The sequence below is a fragment of the Lithobates pipiens genome, unplaced genomic scaffold, assembly GCF_037356315.1.
Source record: "Lithobates pipiens isolate NorthernLeopardFrog02 unplaced genomic scaffold, aLitPip1_a1.2 Scaffold_19, whole genome shotgun sequence".
Lineage (NCBI taxonomy): Eukaryota > Metazoa > Chordata > Amphibia > Anura > Ranidae > Lithobates > Lithobates pipiens.
The window spans coordinates 184798961-184819873 of NW_027507764.1; the positions used below are offsets into that span (position 1 = coordinate 184798961).

At 42.5% G+C, this 20913-nt stretch overlaps 1 protein-coding gene across 2 annotated transcripts in view; it reads left to right on the forward strand.

Moving 5' to 3' along the window:
- ULK4 (unc-51 like kinase 4) overlaps positions 1 to 20913 on the forward strand; it is a 951013-nt gene that overhangs the window by 328249 nt on the left and 601851 nt on the right. For both annotated transcript variants that reach the window (XM_077491567.1, XM_077491568.1), the window contains exon 20: positions 6587 to 6748. In XM_077491567.1, the coding sequence (XP_077347693.1) occupies positions 6587 to 6748 (162 nt within the window). The remainder of the gene's footprint in view (positions 1 to 6586; positions 6749 to 20913) is intronic.

Genomic DNA, 20913 nt, shown 5'->3' on the forward strand with positions numbered 1-20913 from the left:
GGAAAAGGCATAATGAGCTAGTAAGCACCGCATTTCTTTCCGGCAGGTTTCTGGGGCCTGCCAGGCTTCCGGCCGAGAATCCCCTGTGCCATTGCGCCACTGCAGTGGCTCATTGCAATGGGAATATCTCCTAAACCATACAGGTTTAGGAGATTTTTGTTTTACCTACAGGTAAGCCTTATTATAGGCTTACCTGTAGGTAAAAGTAAAAAAAAAAAAAAAAAAGACTATACAACCACTTTAAGACTGCTTTCACACTGGAGCGGGCAGGTGTTGATTGTAAAATGCTGCTAGTTTTAGTGGCGCTTTACCGTCATTTTAGCGGCGCTATTCGGCTGCTGGCAGGGCACTCATAACCCAGCTAGCGGCCGAGGAAGGGGTTAAATGTGCCCGTGAAGAGCCGCTGCCAAATCGCATTGCAGGCGCTTTGACAGTGGTGCCCATTCATTTCAATGCTCAGGAGTGGTGGAGGAGCGGTATACACCACTCCAAAGATGCTGCTTGCAGGACTTTTTTTTTTTTACGTCCTGCTAGCGCATCTCCTCAGTGTAAAAGCACTAAGGCTTCCACACAGACTGCAGGGGAGCCATTTTGCAGGCACTTTGCAGGTGCTATTTTTGGCCAACAAGCACCTGAAAAATGCCCCAGTGTGACAGGTGTCTGTTAGATTTTATGAGATGAAGGGGAAAAAAAAAATTGGTCTAACATATCGGCCCAAAAAAATAGGCATCATATATCGGCCATCGGCCACCGCGATTTCTAAATATCGGCATCGGCCAGAGAAAAACCCATATCAGTCAACCTCTAGTTACAAGGTCTCAGGTGTGAATGGGAAACTTAAATTTAGTTTTATCGCTCTCACTCTCTCATACTGGTCACTGAAAGATCAACGTGGCATCTCATGGCAAAGAACTCTGAGGATCCGAAAAAAGAATTGTTGATCTACATAAAGATGGCCTAGGTTATAAGAAGATTTACCCTGGAACTGAGCTGCAGCATGGTGGCCAAGATCATACAGCGGTTTTAAAGGACAGGTTCAACTCAGAACAGGCCTCGCCATGGTCGACCAAAACAGTTAAGTGAACATGCTCAGCATCATGTCCCGAGGTTGTCTTTGGGAAATAGACGTATGAGTGCTGCCAGCATTGCTGCAGAGGCTGAAGGGGTGGGGGGGGGGGGATCAGCCTGTCAGCGCTCAGACCATATGCCACACAATGCATCAAATTGGTTTGCCTGGCTGTTGTCCCAGAAGGAAGTCTCTTCTAAAGATGATGCACAAAAAAGACCGCAGTTTGCTGAAGACAAGCAGACATGGTTTTTCTGGAACCATGTCCTGTGGTCTGATGAGTCCAAGATAAACTTATTTGGTTCAGATGGTGTCAAGCGTGTTTGGTGTTAACCAGGTGAGGAGTACAAAGACAAGTGTGTCTTGCCTACAGTCAAGCATGGTGGTGGGAGTGTCATGGGCTGGGGCTACATGAATGCTTCCAGCACTGGGGAGCTGCAGTTCATTGAGGGAACCATGAATGCCAACATGTACTGTGACATACTGAAGCAGAGCATGATCCCCTCCCTTCGGAGACTGGGCTGCAGGGCAGTATTCCAACATAACGACCCTAAACACACCCTCAAGACGACCACTGCCTTACTAAAGAAGCTGAGCTTAAAGGTGATGGATTGGCCAAGCATGTCTCCAAACCTAAACCTTATTGAGCATCTGTGGGGCATCCTCAAATGGAAGTTGAAGGAGTGCAAGGTCTCTAACATCCACCAGCTCTGTGACATCATCATGGAGCTGTGGAAGAGGACTCCAGTGGCAACCTGTGAAGCTCTGGTGAACTCCATGCCCAAGAGGATTAAGGCAGTTCTGGAAAATAATGGTGGCCACACAAAATATTGATACTTTGGGCCCAGTTTGGACATTTTCATTTAGGGGTGTACTCACTTTTGTTCCCATTGGTTTAGACATTCATGGCGGTGCATTGAGTTTTTTTTGAGGGGATAACAAATTTACACTGTTATACAAGCTGTACACTCACTACTTTACATTGTAGCAAAGTGTCATTTCTTCAATGTTATCACATGAAAAGATATAATAAAAATTTTCCAAAAATGTGAGGGGTGTACTCGCTTTTGCAAGATGCGGTGTGTGCATATATATATATATAAATATGGAGAGAGAGAGCGAGATTGTAGCATTTAATAAAGCAGCCTTGCAGTTTCAGTTGCTTGTTTTATTTTCTTTCTTTATAGAATAAAAGCAGAACTTAATTCTATGTGTTTTGTAATATCAATGCACTCTAGACAGCATATTGTACTTGAACTACTGTGAACCAACAGCACATCAAAATATTTGCATTTTCGCTTCACTTCACAAAAGCTCTGCAATTAGAATGTCACAGTTAGAGCAGAATGTCGACCTGTTATTGCATGGAACCAGGTTCAAGGAAGCTGAGATGAAAATAAATAGGAATTGCTGAATGTCAACTAAAACGAGTGGTCTAATTTTACTCTAATGTATCAATGTAATGACATTGATGGTAATAATAATAATAATAATAATAGTTCGGTTTTCACTTTGTGAAGCAAAAATCATTATAAAGATCGTAAAGAATGATCATCTATTAAAGAAAAAAAAAACTGCTTATAAAACGCTTCATCATATAACCCTGCATACTGGTTGATATTTTTTTACTGTCACAAAATCCAATGCAAGAAATGCCTTGAGCCAAAATTCCGGTTTGGTCCCTCTAGGGCACATACATCAAGGAGATCAGAAAGGGGGGGAGTACTCTCGTCCCTCAGAAGAAGAAAGCATGCACTCCTGCAGGTAGACTTTCTACTCCTGAGACAAGGAAACATTTCTTTCATGTTTCTCAGACTTTCAGTTTCAAGTTCTGGCTTCAAGCCCTCGTCTCAATGATGTGGCACACCCACTTGTCAGACCGGGGGAACTTCTGATGGCCTTTTTGACCTTCTGTTTATAACATTACTCTGATATTTGGGTGCAGTGTCACTTACAAGGGCTACAAACTGGAGTTTTGAATTCTGCCTCCTCTTTGTGCTCTTAATTTTGCTTCATCTCCTGCAAAGGTGGCAGATCTTCTTGCTGTTGCTCAGCAGCTTCTCTCAGTTGGTCATTGCCCCAGTCCTAAATGAGGAAGGCTTTCAAGGTCCTCAAACGTGTTCACAGCTCCCAAGGCAAATAGAGGCATTTGGCCCATTCTGAATTTTAAAACTCTCAACTTGCTCTTGCAGGTTCACAAGTTCTTCATGCAATCAGCCAGGTCAGTCATTGCCTCCCTCCTTCCAGGATGCTTATTTGCACATCCCTATTTTTCCTCCCCACCAATGCTATCTGAAGTTTAGTGTGGGTTATGAGCATTACTACATTGTCCCCCTTTTGGCCTCCACTCACTGACCTTTTAACAAGGTTCTTGCCCTGATCCTAGCTCTGCTGTTTTCAGGGGAAATATATCAGTTACCAGGCTGATCTCCCGCAGAAGGACCAGTCCCCACTAACCCTTGTCAGCCAATGTACAGTAGACAGTGCAGAATCTGGAGAGATCCTCAGCCTTTGTTAGTCATCCCTGGAACAGTCTTGCCTGGGTCTAACACTGGAGATGGCCTTGTCCAGGATCTTTCTGCCCTGAAACAAACTTCAATCCTTCCATTCATAGGCCCTGGTTTGCCCTCATTTCATGCCTGCATGACGGCTTTGGGGCTGATGGGGCTTTCTACGAGGCAGCACAGTACAGCTAGTTTCACTCCAGTCTCAACATTCAGTCTTGCCCTACCCCCCACTTGTAGTTATTGGGAAGAACTACCCCCTTGCAGATACTGTAGCTAAACGATCAATGTATAGTATTAGCACTGATTAGTATTAGTGTCACCGGCGATGCTAGGGGCAGTTAGTTCCCACGTACCCGCCACACTATCCCCGTCCTATTATATGTTGCTGATCACTGCCATTCAGTATAAAAAATAAAAAAATAAATCCAGTATATATACCATAGTTTGTAGATGCTATAACTTTCATGGAAACCAATCAATACCCATTGGCTTTTTATTGCCAAAGACATGTAGCAGAATACATTTTGGCCTAAATTTATGAAGAAATTTTTTTTTATTGGATGTGTTTTATAGCAAAAAGTAGAAAAAAAAAACTTTTTCAAAATGTTTGTTCTTTTTTCTTTTATGTAATAAAAAATAAAACAACCCAGCGGTGATCAAACACCACCACCAAAAGCAAGCTCTATTTGTGTGTACAAAAAAAAAAAAAAGATACACATTTTGTTTGAGTACAGTGTTACATGACAGTGCAATTATCAAGTAGCGCAGTGCTAAATGACATAAAATGGCATTGTCATGAAGGGAATAAAACCTTCCAGAGCTGAGGTGGTTAAAGTAATAATAAACCGTAGTGTTGCTTTTTAGCTTCACATACTGAGCACAATAAAATAAACATTCCCCAATAAACTATGTGTTAAAATTCTTACCTCTGCACTTGTGGTTTACAACCTTCAATGCTGAAGGTTCCTGTTCCCTCAGTGCTGCTTCTCTGAACTTATGGTCTTCTCTGGAGTTAACAGTGGACCGTGTAGTCTCCAGTCAGTCTGTTAGCTTGGAGAAGCCAGGAATAAGAAGGATGAAATAGCAGGAGAGTGCCTTGCCATCCTAGGCTACAGGGCTGTTTGTCTCTATTAATGCACACAGAGTAGGCAGCCACCTGTAATAGGAAACCTGGGATAGCGGTCATGTTATACACTTGAATGGAAACATAGGCAAGGATTAAAAGATAAAGATGCTGCATATTTAGTAAGTAATTAAATTGGCTGATGAATGTGCTTAAAAACTGAGGGTTTCATATTACTTTAAGGCTGCTTTCACACTGGGGCGGTATTCAGCCGTTACAGCGCTAAAAATAGCGCCTGTGTAACGCCTGAAAAAAACCGGCCCCTTTCACTCCAGTGTGAAAGCCGGAGGGCTTTCACACTGGAGCGGTGCGCTGGCAGGACAGTGAAAAAAGTCCTGCTAGCCGCATCTTTGGAGCGGTGAAGGAGCGGTGTATTCACCGCTCCTAAACCGCTCCTACCCATTGAAATCAATGGGACAACGCGGCAATACCGCCGGCATAGCGCCGCTGCAGTGGCGCTATGCGGGCGGTTTTAACCCTTTTTCGGCCGCTAGCGGGGGTTAAAACCACCCCGCTAGTGCCCGCAGACCGCCGCTAAAACGACAGTAAAGCGCCGCTAAAACGACGGTAAAGCGCCGCTAAAAATAGCGGCGCTTTACCGTCGACGCCCGCACCGCCCCAGTGTGAAAGGGGCCTAAGGCAGAGGTCCCCAGCTCCTGTCCTCAGGAGCCACTAATAGTCCAGGTTTGCAAGATAACTGAAATACATCACAGGTGATATAATTTGCTGCTCAGTGATTGCAGTATTCTAGTCTGCATCTCCCCAAGGTAATACTTAAATCTGACCTGTTAGCAGGTCCCGAGGACAGGCATTGAGAACCACTGCTTTAAGGTGATCCTAGCACTCACAAATACTGGGCTGAACTATAACAAATGTGCAGACAAGATCAAGCAAACATTGATCTGTTATCCAAAGCAAGCTGCTGGGATGCACTAAAACATTTTATTGTCTAATTGCTGAGCAGTTTTGATAAAGCATTCTTATTGCTTAGTGTATGTTGTGTCCTTTGTAACAAGCAAAATGTAATAATTTATAAGGGAGCACAAGTAATAACTTCAAAAGCCCCTATTATCATAAGACAACACAGGCAATAATAACAATTTGCAAAGGTAAAGCATTTGTAAAGTTGTAAATTAAAATAATAAACATGTTATGCTTACTTTCTCTGCGAAGTGGTATTGCACAGAGTGGCCCCTAACACTCCTGTTATTGGGACCCCCGCTGGTGCACCCCCATAGTCTTCTGCTTCCTATGGGGGTGCACCTGTGGGCTCGCGCCTGAGTGGGGCTGTGTGCGTGTGTCAATTGACACAGCGTGGCTCAGCCGTGCCCCTGCTCTTTGCTCACAGAGCCAATGGCTCCCACTGCTGCCTCTGTGAGTAGAGAGAGAAAGGAGAGAGTCGCCGCAGATAGGCACAGTGCTGGATCGAGATCAGGCTCAGGTAAGTATACAGGGGGGTGAAGGGGGCAATACAAGTTTTTGACCTAATGCATAGAATACATTAAAGTAAAAAATGCCAAGCCTTTAGAACCACTTTAATTGTTTCCTCAAATACAAATTCACTTTTGAAGTGACCACCGATTGGATTATGCAAAAGAAGTGCTAATTAGCTCTAACTGGAACTTGTAGTTGCTCGGTGGCTTAATGACCATATCATCTACATACCTGATTATAAACAACTAACATTTTGGAAAAAAAAAATGGCCACAGCATCTGGGTACTTTTATCATTTTATGACCCTAAATGAAGTTTGACGGTGAAATATTACATTAAGCTGTAGTAGTGAAGTAAACATAAACAGATGGTTCATGGGCTCCTGGGAGTTTGTCTTGCTCTGTAAATGTGAGGCTCGGATATAATACATATTTATGTGTTTTTTCTCCTCTATAGGAAGAGCCAATCATTCATCATGTGACTGCCAAAATAATTGAAAATGTCTGCACTACGATCACTTCACATGTCCAAGGATTCATCACTGGAGAGATTGGACCTGCACTGTGGTATCTTTTTACCCATTCCACTGTTGATTCTCTTAGGATCACAGCGATATCGGTATGAAAACCCATCATCTTGTCAGTATTCATTTTATCCTGTGCCTTCTCCACCAGCAAATTAGCCTAGTTATAAAGCAGAAAAATGTTCTAGTAGACTGTTATTATTGCAGTGTTTAAAAGGGAACTGTAGTCTTAATACATATGCAGAAGATTAGATTAAAGAGAACCTGTCACAATAACTTTTGTGAGTATTTGAATATTATGTTTTAAATAGTTATAACTGCATTTTTATATTTGAAATATTTCAGTTATCTCTCCTTATTTAACATTATTTACTTATCTGTTGTCTAAAAGGTCACCCAAAAGTCTATTAATTGTCTTTCCAACAGCCTGACTTCCACACTATCCTCAGAACCTGTGAAACAGTATGTGAGGTCAGGCAGTTGACAGGCAGGAACTGTCTGAGTGCAGGAGACCTTTCTCAAGCTTAAGGCCCCTTTCACATGGTGCAGATTCTGTTATGATCAGCAGGGGATCTGACTGCTGATTTCCTGCTGATCTGAGTAATGTAGGCGGATGACCTGAGGGCAGTCCGGTGTAAACAGACAGCGGAGTCCGTTTACACCTGGCTGCCCATAGAGCGGAGCAAGCTTGATCCGTGTCTGCTCTGCACAAACTGAGCAGACACGGACCAAGCCCAATCTGCTTGGTGGTTAGCCGGGTGTAAACAGACTCCACTGTCCGTTTACACCGTACTGCCCTCTGATCTGATCTGCCTAGATGGAGGGGGGCAGATCCCCTTCCTTTTTTATTTTTAGTAGATTGGATTGGAGGTAGGTGGGTATAAATGGACACAAGTCTATTTACACCTGCCAGTCTATAGAGGTAAATGTAGAATCCGATCAGGTCCGCTTAAAAAACTGACAGGCAAACCTGATCAGACCTTTTGTGTGAAAGGGGCCTAAAGCCTTGGACACACGATCAGATTTTCGGCAGGGAATTGTGTAATGACAGTTTGCCTAAAATCCAACTGTTAGTATGTTCCATCAGACAATTGTTGTCCAACAAATGTTGGATGGCAGGCTAGTAAATTTTCGACGGACAACGGTCTGTTGTCAGATATTTGTATCATGTGTACACAAGTCTATCACACAAAAGTCCAAAGTACAAGCACATATGCTCAGAATCAATGCTCACCAAACATGACATTAGCAGAAGGGGCCCAAAGGGTGGCGCTCAAGAGCTGAAATTCCTTGTAGTACGTAACTATGTTCCTGTTTGTTGGCCAGCAATTGTGTATCATTTGTATGCAAGACAAGTTCCTGGCACAAGCCCTTCCGAAATAGCCTGACGCTTTGTTTTCCGAAAATCCGATCATGTGTACAAGGCTTAAGAGTTATACAACGAGACAAGTAAGTAATGTGTATTAAGGCAATTATATAAGGCTGAGGATGGAAGTATTAAATTGTGCTTGTTGCCTTGCCCTAAGTATATCTAATAAATACAAAGCATCCAGAAAGTATTCAGTGTTTCACTTTTTCCACATTTTGTTATGTTACAACCTTATTTCAAAATGTGTTAAATTCATTATTTTCTTCAAAATTCTACAAACCATACCCCAAAAGGCCAAGTGAAAGAAGTTTGAAATCTTTGCAAATGTATTAAATAAAAGACAGAAAAAAAATAACACGTACTTAAGTATTCACAGCCTTTGCTCTATACTTTGTTGAAGCACCTTTGGCACCAATTACAGTATCAAGTCTTTTTTGAGTATGATGCTACAAGCTTGGAACACCTATTTTTGGGCAGTTTCTCCAATTCTTCTTTGCAGGACCTCTCAAGCTCCATCAGGTTGGATGGGGAGTGTCAGTGCACAACCATTTTAGATCTCTAGAGATGTTCAATCAGATTCAAATCTGGGCTCTGGCTGGGCCACTTAAGGACGTTCACAGATTTGTCCCATAGCCACCCTTTGTTATGTTGGCTGTGTGCTTAGGGTCATTGTCCTGTTGGAAGATGAACCTTCATCTCAGTCTGAAGTCCCGAACGCTCTGGAGCAGGTTTTCATCAAGGATGTCTCTGTACATTGCTGCATCATCTTTCCCTCAATCCTGACGAGTCTCCCAGTTCCTGCCGCTAAATTAAATCCCCACAGCATGATGCTGCCACCACCATTCTTCACTGTCGAGATGGTATTGACCAGGTGATAAGAGGTGCCTGGTTTCCTCCAGACATGACACTTGCCATTCAGGCCAAAGAGTTCAACCTTTGTTTCATCAAACCAGAGAATTTTGTTTCTCATGGTCTGAGAGTCCTTTAGGTGCCTTTTAGCAAACTCCAAGTGGGCTGTCATGTGCCTTTTACTAAGGAATGGCTTCCGTCTGGCCACTCTACCATAAAAGGCCTGGTTGGTGGAGTGCTGCAGAGATAGTTGTTCTTCTGGAAGGTTCTCCTCTCTCCACAGAGAAACGCTGGAGCTCTGTCAGAGTTACCATTGGGTTTTTGGTCACCTCCCTGACTAAGGCTCTTCTACCCTGATAGCTCAGTTTGGCTGGGTGGCCCGTTCTAGGAAGAATCCTGGTGGTTCTAATCTTCTGTCAGTTGGATTATGGAGGCCACTGTGCTCATTGGGACCGTCAATGCTGAAAAAAAAATAAAAACCCTTCCCCAGATCTGTGCCTCAATGCAATCCTGTCTCGGAGGTCTACAGACAATTCCTTGGACTTTATGGCTTGGTTTGTGCTCTGACATGCACTGTTAACACTGAGATATTATATAGACAGGCGCCATTCCAAATCATGTCTAGTCAACTAGTTGTAGAAACACCACAAGGATGATCAGTGGAACCAGGATGCACCTGAGCACAATTTTGACCTCAGGCAAAGGCTGTGAATACTTATGTACATGTGAGATTTTTTTTTTTATTTTTTTTTATAAATATGCAAAGATTTTAAACAAACTTCTTGCATGTTGTCATTGTGGGGTATTGTTCTTAGAATGTTGAATAAAATAATTAATTTAATCCATTTTGGAATAAGGCTGTAATATAACAAATCCAAAAAAAAATGGAATATTTTGCAGCTTACTAGTCCTTATTTGTAGTGGATGCATTCCTTCTTCTTTTTTTTTTTTTTTCGGGTAAGAAACATTTTCAGTAAGATTAACTACATAGAAAAATGGAAAAAGAAACTGCGCTAAAATATATAGATACACCTAAACATATGTACCTTAATCACACAAAAATATTAGAAGCAGCAATTCTCCTGCATGGCATCAATACAGTGACTAAGAATAGAAAAAAAAAAAAAAAACTAGAATTGCGCTAAATCTGTGAATACAATAATCAATGAGTACACTAACCCACTGATTGGGAGGTGATCCAAAATAAATTTGACATAAATATAATATATATATATATATATATATATATATTTATATATATATATATATATATATATATAAAGTCATCAATCTCATATGAACATACACACATAGAAAAAATAACAACAAAAAAACTTTAGATCACCAAATAATTAATAATCAGACATCAACTAAACCAAATGACAATATATGCATCACATATATAAGTGAGATGATGGACACACAGCTGCATTGGTAGACGCAAGGCTGCATTGTTGGGCACACAACTGCATGGTGGGCACATAACTGCCCAACGTGGTTCCTATATTTAAAAAGGGTAAACATTTTTACCAAGACACTACAGCCTGGATAGTTTAAAGTGTTACTAAACCCACAACAGTAAAATCAGTCTGTATATGCAGCATAGCATGTTTGTTATACTCACTGTGGAACTTAAGGGGTTAATCCTCTGCATTGTGTAAAAGGGCTGTTTTATCCAGTATTCATCAATCCTCCCCCTCCTGCACTGTCTATCGGGGGAAGGCCAGCTAATACAGGCAGAGTAGCCGACCTGCACATGCTCAGTTTTATCTTTTATGCTAGAGAGAACAGTTACTTGTTCTCAAAGATAGTCAGGTCACATGATATTAACATCACACATGTGGGTGTGTATACAGGCTGCAGTGAAAATCTCCGTCCTTGCATTAAGGTAAAAAAAGATTTAGGTTTCAGCCTTCCCTCACCCCCTTCTTTTACTTACCTGAACCCTCATTCAATTCAGCGCCATGCACGTCTGCACCTCTTCTCTCCCCTCACTTCCGGGTATTGCAGGCTTTGCCTGGGACACTGGGAGCTATTATCCCCAATGCTGTCAGTCAAACTCGGTGACGAGCGAGCTGTGTCAGTGGACACAGCAGAGGGGCTCGGGTGCGAGCAGGCACAAGTGCCCCCATGGAAAGTGGCTTCCTATAGGGGTACTGGACAGAGGGGAGGGTCCAGGAGCGCTAGCGAGCGACCTGAAAAAAGGAGGCTTGCAGCCGCTCTGTGCAATTTCATTGTACAGAGTGGTTAAGTATAACATGTTTCTTATTTTTTTTATTTTTTTTATTTACCTTTACAATCACTTTAAGCAACCCATACCAGTGGTAAATGTTTTGTCTCATCCAGCCCTCAAAAAGTCCACTCGCCTGCTCGCATTTTGCAAGTCGATTTTGAGGGCTGGCGAGCTATATGGCTACCTGGGAGCAGGGGTCGAGCACCGCTGGCAGCCTGGGTGGAATGGGAGTCTTCCTCCCAGCGATCACGGAGGGAAAGGGAGAAAGAGCCGCCCAGGTGATCAGAGTGCAGCACAGGGAACACAGCGATAACAGCTTTCATTTCAATTGCCATGTTCCCACTGCTTGCTGTCAGATACAGCTCATTCTCCTGGTCCTGGAAATTTGATAGATCACCCATCCAATTCCAGTGACGATTGATCTGTCAATCAAAGTTCCCCTGCCAGGGGGCGAGGCTGTATATGACGTTGAGCAGCAGGAACACAGCAATTGAAATGAAAGCTGCTATCGCTGTGTTCCCTGTGCTGCACTCTGATCACCTGGGCAGCTCTCCTGTTCCTTTCCTCCCCTGCACAGGTAGGCTGCATAGTGGACACAGGCTGCATTGGTGGGCACAAGGCTGCATTGATGGACACACAGCTGCATTGGTAGATGCAAGGCTGCATTGGTGGGCACACAACTGCATGGTGGGCACAAGGCTGCATTGGTGGACACAAGACTGCATTGGTGGATACAAGGCTGTATTGGTGGGCACACAACTGCATTGTTGGGCACGAGGCTGCATTGGTGGTCACAGGCAGCCTGCATTGGTGGTCACAGGCAGCCTGCATTGGTGGTCACAGGCAGCCTGCATTGGTGGTCACAGGCAGCCTGCAATGGTGGGCACAGGCAGCCTGCAATGGTGGGCACAGGCAGCCTGCAATGGTGGGCACAGGCAGCCTGCAATGGTGGGCACAGGCAGCCTGCATTGGTAGGCACATGCAGCCTGCATTGGTAGGCACAAATAAAGTTGTTGTTACTATTTTTTTTACAACTTAATTCTGCATAAAACATTTAAGTGTAATTTAATGAGAATTTATGAGGGCGTGTTTAGGGGTGGGATTAAGGACAGGGCAGGCTGAAGTAACTGGTGGTGAGTAATCCAAGAGGCCTAGCTAGCTGCTCAGGATTTGAAATTTTGAGCCCTGGTCTCATCCCTATAACTGCAAGAGAGCTTATTTTCTTAAAAAAAACATACTGGTTGAATCCCCAGATAAAAATAGAAGAAAGGATGCCCCAAAAGGAAATGAATGCAGCCATCATATCCAGGAATTGATAAGCTGCGATATAATATGCTTGCTTTTGGCTTTAATACTGCTTGAAATTTTACTCTTCTGAGAAAAACAAGTAAATCATACAATCGGGCAATAGAATATCTAAAGACAGTCTGTGCAAAAACAGTATCTTCAGTGTGTGTCGGAGTGTCTTCAGTGTTTTCATGGTTACAGGGCAAGGAAAAATATATATTTTCCAGTTTTAGATTATTGTAGCTGATTGTCCATTAAATTAGAAAGGGGTAGTTATAGTAACTGTGAATTATAAAACAGCTAGTGTAGCAATAATATAGGTTATATCAAATCTCTTTTGTACTTTGCTGATGCAGGTCATATAAACACGTTTGTTCTAATTCTCCAACCTAGCAGCACATTCTTACCTTTGGTCCCCTGTTGCTCTGTTCAGCTGCTAGAAGCAGGGAATAATTATCCTTTGTGGGTATGGAGGCGCACGTGACTCGGTTCATGTGAGTTGTTGGGTCAATCACCGGAGACCCTCTCTGTTACAAGAGGAGAGTCCATGGACCTTTCTTTTAGATTATGTTTTATTTCATTTTTTCAAGCTGCAGGTTTTGGAGAGTAGGTGGATCTTTTTGGTTACACTGTAGTATGACAAAATCACCCACATAGCTTTGCATTTTTTGATGTTTTCAAGCAATACAGAAAAAAATAAACATTTATTAGGTAATTGGAAAATTACAGAGGCTATAATTTTTTACTTTCAATTGAAAATGCTTGTGTTGCCTGATTATCATGCCCTAGAAACTTCCTCTACTCCTTGGCACACTATGATCCCCTGAGCTTCAGCGTAGGGGAACAAAGGCATCCTCGCGTTTAATGCAGAGATATTGGCCTTGTGCTTGATGATGTCAGAGAACCTTAGACCGCTTGAGTGCAGGGGAGAACAGGCTGTAGTGACCAGTCTTAACAGTGCAGAGGAGCATGCTGGGGTGGTGGGTTAGATAAGTAAAACTGCCTTACTCAGTCCCCCAGACACAAACAAGCAGTTATGCCTTGCAATGTATGCACAGCCCTAATGCAAGGGAGGAATTTTACTTTTCCTGGAGTTCAGCTTGAAGGATAAATCTATTCTTATAAAAAAAAAAATATAAAGACTTGGAATGCTTTAATAAAGAAATAGAGTGGAAAATGCATCCTTGGGGAGGTTCCAGAAGAGCTGAGGTTTGTGTTGTAAAGGCTGCAGATTGCAAGAATCCATTTGAGTCCAAGCAACTGACTAGAGACATAAGAATCTTAGGAAAACCTGGAAACATAAGATGATTCCAAGTTTAGCTCATTGACATGGTAGAGAATAAGCAGGGTGATACATGAACATTTTGATGGTTAAAGAAAAAAGAAAGTAAAATAAAATGAAGGAGAAAGAGGGGGGAAAGGAATAGAAGATGAGGGAAAAAAAGGGGAGAGTATCCGTATCTGGAGGGATTGCTACAAGTATGCTGAAAGCTTTGAGGTTATCAGAAGTCCTGACAGATGTACCACTGAGTAAAAAAAAAAATGTTCCTTATGTTACTATCATCTGTGTAAAGGTCCTCCATCCTTGTGATAATGTTTACTGTGTCTACCCATAGGGTTATGGGTGGAGTGAAGGACGTTTTCAAGAATAGAGAAATTATTTAATGAGTCTCATGCTGCGTACACACGATCAGACTTTCCGCCGAACAATCTGCCCGTGTGTGGGCTCCGGCCGACTTTTTGTTTGTAAAAGTCCGACAGACTTAGAAAGAAGTTTTGACTCAAAATTGTCCGCCGGACTCTGCAGTCTGGCGGACAATCCGGCCATCTGTGCGCTAGTCCACCGGACTTTTGAAATGAACGGACTTGTCCACAAAAGGAGGAAAGTCCGTTGATTTTGAACACGGGTCCAGGTAGACGGGACTAGCGCAGGAAGTCAATGTCGCCGCCTCCATCGGCGAGATTGACACCTCGCTGGCCCCCGTCACCTGGTATGGACTTAGAGGGGAAGCCAAACGGCGTGTGGGTCCCCCCCCCAAGGTCCATATCAGACCCTTATCCGAGCACGCAGCCCGGCCGGTCAGGAAAGGGGGTGGGGCTGAGTGAGCGCCCCCCCCTGAGCCACACCAGGCCGCGTGCCCTCAACATGGGGAGGTGCTTTGGGAAAGAGGGGCCCTGCGGCCCCCCCCACCCCAAAGCACCTTGTCCCAATGTTGATAAGGACAAGGGCCTCTTCCCGACAACCCTGGCTGTTGGTTGTCGTGGGGTCTGCGGGTGCGGGGGTGGCTTATCGGAATCCGGGAGACCCCTTTAATAAGGCAGTGTGTAGCATATGGTCTTAGCACTGACAGGCTGACACCCCACCCCTTCAACCTCTGCAGCAATGCTGGCAGCACTCATACATCTGTATTCCAAAGACAACCTCTGGATACGATGCTGTGCATGTGCGCTCAACTGGCCTGGTCTGAGTGGAACCTGTCCTGTTAAACCACAGTATGGTCTTGGTCAGTTTCAGGGTCTTGGCAATCTTATAGCCTAGGCCAGCTTTATGTAGAGCAACAATTCTTTTTTTCAGACCCTCGTAGAGTTCTTTTTCTACCAGGCATTCATGTACAGTATTGTAAGTGTACCTCCATCAATATCTTATAAATTGTAGATAGAGTGTGTGATGGGTGTACAGAAAGAGAGCACAGTTGTTTATAAGCCACATGTCTGAGAGGAGGACTGTGATTTTGTGCAGAAATCCTTTAATCTGAGTTTGGTCAGCCAGTTAATCTTGGAGGTTTGTTTAGTGACGGTATTAGGTGTAAGGAAGAAACCATGTTATAAGTTTAAGAATGTCTTACCTGGGGCCACGTGTCCCAAGTTCCTGAGGCAGAGATAGGGCATGAGCTGTTAAAGTTTAGAAGCTCTGTCAGAATTATATTGTTATGTGCCCATTTGGGAGATTTTCCACCACCTTTTTCCCATTTAATCAATGTCACTGGAACAGTTTATTTTGAATCTTACAATATATCCAGATGAAGGTGCAATCAATATTGCATCTTTATATGGGAACCACAATAGTAGAACTAACGTCTTGCAGCAGCCTATTAAAACTGAGCAGTAATGCTTCTGCGCAATAGAGCAGGACATCAAAGTCTTAAACAAAAAGAAAGTTTTGATCTGTCAGAGAATTGCCATCGCTACACAATTGTAAGGACGTGGCCCCTGTAAACTCTGTACGTTTTATTAAGTGTAACAGTGCTTTCCTCTGTTATTTTGTCCTCTTTTACCTTTGAAACAGGCATTGTCATCTTTTGTCTATGTATATATAAATTCTTGTAAATATTCATGATACATCTTTCTTTTGCTAGATGTGCAAAGAAGCAGCCAAGGCTGAGTTGTAGCCAGGCAATGATGAATCTTTTATATTCTAGAATTCTTAAAGAATACATTTAGGTGGTTTGCATTTAAATCTGGTTGAAGTATCTATAGAAGATATATGGTATTCACAAAAATAAAAGACAAAAGTGTTTTAAGATAAAATCCTGCAAATATAGGAGACATAATGTGTCATGCATTAAACATTTGAGTTATAAAATAATCTGAATGTACCATGAATTCTGCTTGTCAAGGAGGAATAAATGGGCTGCACACTGATGCTGTTGCCAATGTACCAAAATTAATATAATTGGTAGAGGATTCCCAACATATAGTCTCACCTGTCCACCTCCATCTGCAATGTCTTTCACCCCAGAAAGGGCTTAATTATAAAGACACAGGTTATATGTTGTGAATAATCTAATTTTATTATGTGTTTTTTTGTAATTCTTTATTTTCCATAAAGGTATACAAAACAATCAGCATAACCACCATAGGTTCGAAGCATAAGTCATGTTAAGGATACAAAACAAATTACAAAATAGAGTCAACAATTCAGGTTTACTGGCCTTGCCTCATATGTAGAACATATGTGGGAGAGGCCCCGGTATAGCTACGCTTTTAATGTGCGCGGCCAGGAGTCATCCCGACCATCGACTGCCCAACCTGTATTTAATGAAGGTGCAGAAGTTGTGTCAAATGGTAACATATTTTGCATTTTATCTTTGTTAAGGGTCTAAAGCAGCTCAGAGATCTAGTGGGCCCAAACATGGGACATATGAAAAGGGGATACAGTTTAGGATATGCACAATATCTGACCAGAAACTCATGAGTGGGTAGGAGCTGTAAAGAGGGTGTGCATATCAGGGAAAGAGGGGAAGGGGTAGTTAAGGGGGTAGACCAGAAAGTTGGGGGAAGAAGGGGGGGTCGAAAAGGGGGGGAAGTGGCAGAAGGATGGGGGGGGTCAGGAGGAGGGAGGAGTAGGGCAGAGTAGAGTAGTGTGGGGTGGAGTGGTGCCCTCTGCCTGGAAAGGGGAACCAGCCCATTGGATCAGTTAGTCTTGGCCATCTCCTGGAGATAGGGGTCTGTGTATATGAAATGTTGCCAGTGTCTCCATGTCTCCCGGAAGGTCTCCTCTCTGTTGTACAGGGGGGCCGTGAGGTCCTCCATGTCTCTCAGTTAGTTTACTTTGGAAAACCACAGGGACTTTGCCAGCGGGTTCTCCGATCTCCAGCACAGGGGAATGCATGCTTTAGCAGCATTCAGAAGCTAAATGGTCAAGGATTTCTTGTATTTCCTGGTGGGTCACTCCGACAGGTGGAGCAGACAGGCCGCAGGGTTACCCTCTAGAGAAACGTTGGTCAGGTGCTTGATTGTGCGAGTCACCTCCAGCCAAAATGGGGTGAGTCTGGGGCATGCCCAGAATATGCGTAGCATCGTCCCTTCTGTGGTGCCACAGTGCCGGCAGCATTTGGAGACCTGTGGAAAGAAATGGTGTAGAGTGGTGGGTAATCTATACCATGGGGTCGTTATTTTATAGCAGGTCTCTTGGACTCTGGTAGCTATAGAGGATTTCTGGGTTATTATAGGTGGTTTGACATGATGACAGTATCAGTGTGCAGTCCATTTATTTCTACTTGACATTTGGAGCAGCTGAGCGAGGATGCACCCTGTGCATGCCCCTGATAAGAGCTGGAGGTACAACAAAAAGGCAGGTATGGAGTGGCATAGCTACTACTGTAGCTATACCATAAAATTCTATTGTAAAATCAGTTACGTAATTCCCTTGGTCTTGTTCTTGTTTTAAAAGTTCAGCCTGTTAAGTGGGATGCATATGGTCCCTTAGGTCTTAGATTTAAAATGGTCTCATCTGCTAAGATAGATAGAAGATAAGCCTATGTGTCAGCAGAGTATTGCTATCCTGAAATGAACAAACAAATCCAAAAGCTAAGAGATTGTTCTTCATTTCAGGACAGAGGATTGCATCAATACCTTTATGCCAGTGCTTCTGAAACTATGGGTCCTGCATTTGGATCCGTTCTGAGCACAGAAGACTCAAAGGAGTGCCTCCATTTTTGTCAGAACCCCTCCAAAGTCTGAAATGGCTCTGTGACTGATTCATGGTCATGGGGTGTGCATGTAAGTGCACTCCTGTGACCCACTTCAGATGCATGACCAAACAAACTTTGGCCATACTTCTCTTTTAATATAAAACTTGTGCCAGCTTAATGAATATCTACAAATATATAGCAATAATTTAAAGTGGTTGTAAAGTCAGAAGGTTTTTTTTTTTTATCTTCGTGCATTCTATGCATTAGGATAAAAAGCCTTCTGTGTGAAGCCTTCCCTGCAGAAACACCCACAGCACTCCCTAATACTTACCCGAGGTCCATCTCTGTGCAGCGATGTCCACTATTGTCTCTGTAGTTCAGGACTCTCCGTCTGATTGGGTGAGACACAGCAGCGGTGCCATTGGCTCCCGCTGCTGTCAATCAAAGTCAGGGGCCAAACCACAGCTCCGTGTCTGAATAAACACACAGAGCTTTAGCTAGGCTCGGGTGTCCCCATAGCAAGCTGCTTGCTGCGGGGGCACTCAACAGGAAGGAGGGGCAAGGAGCACAGAAAAGGCACTCAAGCAGAGGAGGATCCAGGCTGTGCAAAACCACCACACATAGCAAGTAAGTATAACATGTTTGTTATTTTTAAAGAAAAAAAAATTACAATCACTTTAAGTAAAAAAATAATTTTATTACAATGTATACAAATAGCTAGGTTGTCTTAAAATACGCATGAATAATGCCTCATTCACACTATATTATTTGTCCCACCTTTTCAGAAGCATGTCAAAACGTGTGACATGGTTGCCGTGCCATTATTTCATGTGGTGTGTGAAAAAACACACAATGCTCCATGCCTGGAAAGGTTCTGGAGCTTCTTTGGCACATTTATTGCACATAGGTCAGTCCATTCAAGTGAATGGGGTTCCCTATGTGCGAAAAACACACACAAAAACATGCTAGTGGGAACACATGTTCTGGCTATGCAAAGTTTGAATAGGGCTTTTTAAAGGCACTTTTCAAAGTTTCTTATCTTCTAGAATGGTTGAACTAGCTTAAAAATGTATCTGCTTTTCCCATAATAATAGAGCTGCATGCATCTTTCTAGTTACTGTAATTAAAGTAATCCTGCAGTCCATTGATCTTGTTCCAGGAGGGTTTACAATACTGAAGGGCCTGAAGGGATTTCACTGCAGTGTTGTCACTACTGCTCTTACCTTGTAGACCAATGGGGTCTTTATCTGGAAGACGTGCCTCAGGGTGCTCTTTTCATTCATAGCTCCAGCTTACTAAATATCATGGTAAACTCTGAAGAAGGGGATTCCTTGACATTCATTTTTAATATTAAACACACAAAATATTGACCAACAAAACATTTATCTATAGGGGCCAATTTATTGTTATGAAAGGGAAATAAGTTGCCCACATCCCTACACACAGCACAGCAAAAACCAAAACCTCTTACTGAGATTTTCTAAGACAGAAACAACTACATGCATTGAAAAATTACAGTGAGCTTTATTGATGCATGTTAAAATCATAAGCAGGCTACAATATTAAAATAGTTGATGCATCAATAGGGACGGATGACCATATTGTTCTGGCAACCCATAGTGTGAAGGGGGAACAGAAATTACCCAACGTGTTTCGAAAATGACAGGTTACAAATTTTCTTCTTCAGGGGCAAGTGGCTATAAAAAAAAATTATCTAATTAATCAAATTAAATTGGATAAGTAATTTTGGCAGCCATTTGCCCCAAAGAAGAAAAGTTAAAACGTCATTTTTTAAATGTGTTGGCTATTTCTGTTCCCGCCACTCTATGGGTTGACAGAACAATGTGGTTATCTGTCCCTGTTCACACTGCATCAACAGTTTTAGTATAGTAAACTACATATGATTTTACCATGTATCAATAAAGCTTATTGTAATTTTAATACATGCAGTCATTTCTGCCCTAACAAAATCCCAGTAAGAGGTTTTGGTCTTTACTGTATCAAAACATGTATCAATATATTTGTACCCTGATGCTGTTATGTGCTCAAATACAGTGCAACTGATGAAACAGCGAAAAAAGTTCAGTTACCGTGGTAACTGGATGGCATGTGCTTGGCCAGTTCCCCGGGCTTCGCCAACACGTTCTTTTTTTTGTGAATAAGTATTAGTAGGCAATGTGCTTATTAAGTGTAGGCAGATAAGTGCTTTGCGATGCTTATGAATGTATTTGGTTGCCAGCTAATTATGTGATCATAATATCTACACTTAATAATTTTATTTTTTCATTAATTGTTCAAATTAAAGTAAGTGAATGTTGTAAAGAAGACTGATTGCTTCCATGACATCTGCATGCATATAGCACCACTAATGCATGTGTATTTATTCGATGTTAGGGGAACGTGCAGTTCTTTTTCCTTCTCCACTGATTCATTTCAGTAAGACAAGTATAATGTATTGAGGTTTCTAGTTTGCCACTAAGTAGATGCTATATAGGTTAATAATAAGTCACTGATGCAAGTATGCCAAGTTGAAGAAATTTGTCCATAGAGAAGCATGGGGGTTGCCACTAATGACCTACTAATACAGAATCAACAAAACCAAACAAAATTGGCTTCTGTAGAGTACAGCAGTGCCTTCCTGAAACATAAGATATTTACATGAAAATTATCAAAAAAAGTTTTTCAAAACTTGCAGTTTGCAACAAAATGTATTTCACCATAGTTTTATTAAATACATCAATTTATGTTTGTAACATCATTATAAAACCAAGGCACAAGACACATTTTTCTTAAACTCACATTCAAAATAATTATTGAATTATGAACGTGGAAAAATAAGGGGAAGCACACCACATAGATAAACCACATCTGCTTCTGTTAGCTTACCAGCAGATGTTGTTTATGTGTGTGCACCCCCAAATTTTGATATTGTGATTGTCCCTATGTAGTGGCACGTGCTCCTAGAGGGGCTGGCACTCGCTGTAGGAGGAGAACCAATGGCAGGACAAATGGGGTGGGCGGGTGGGGGGGGGGGGGGGGATTGAGCAGCGCTATTTTTTCTGCAGTCACAATTCTTCAATTATGATAGAAATGGTAGCAGATAGTGTT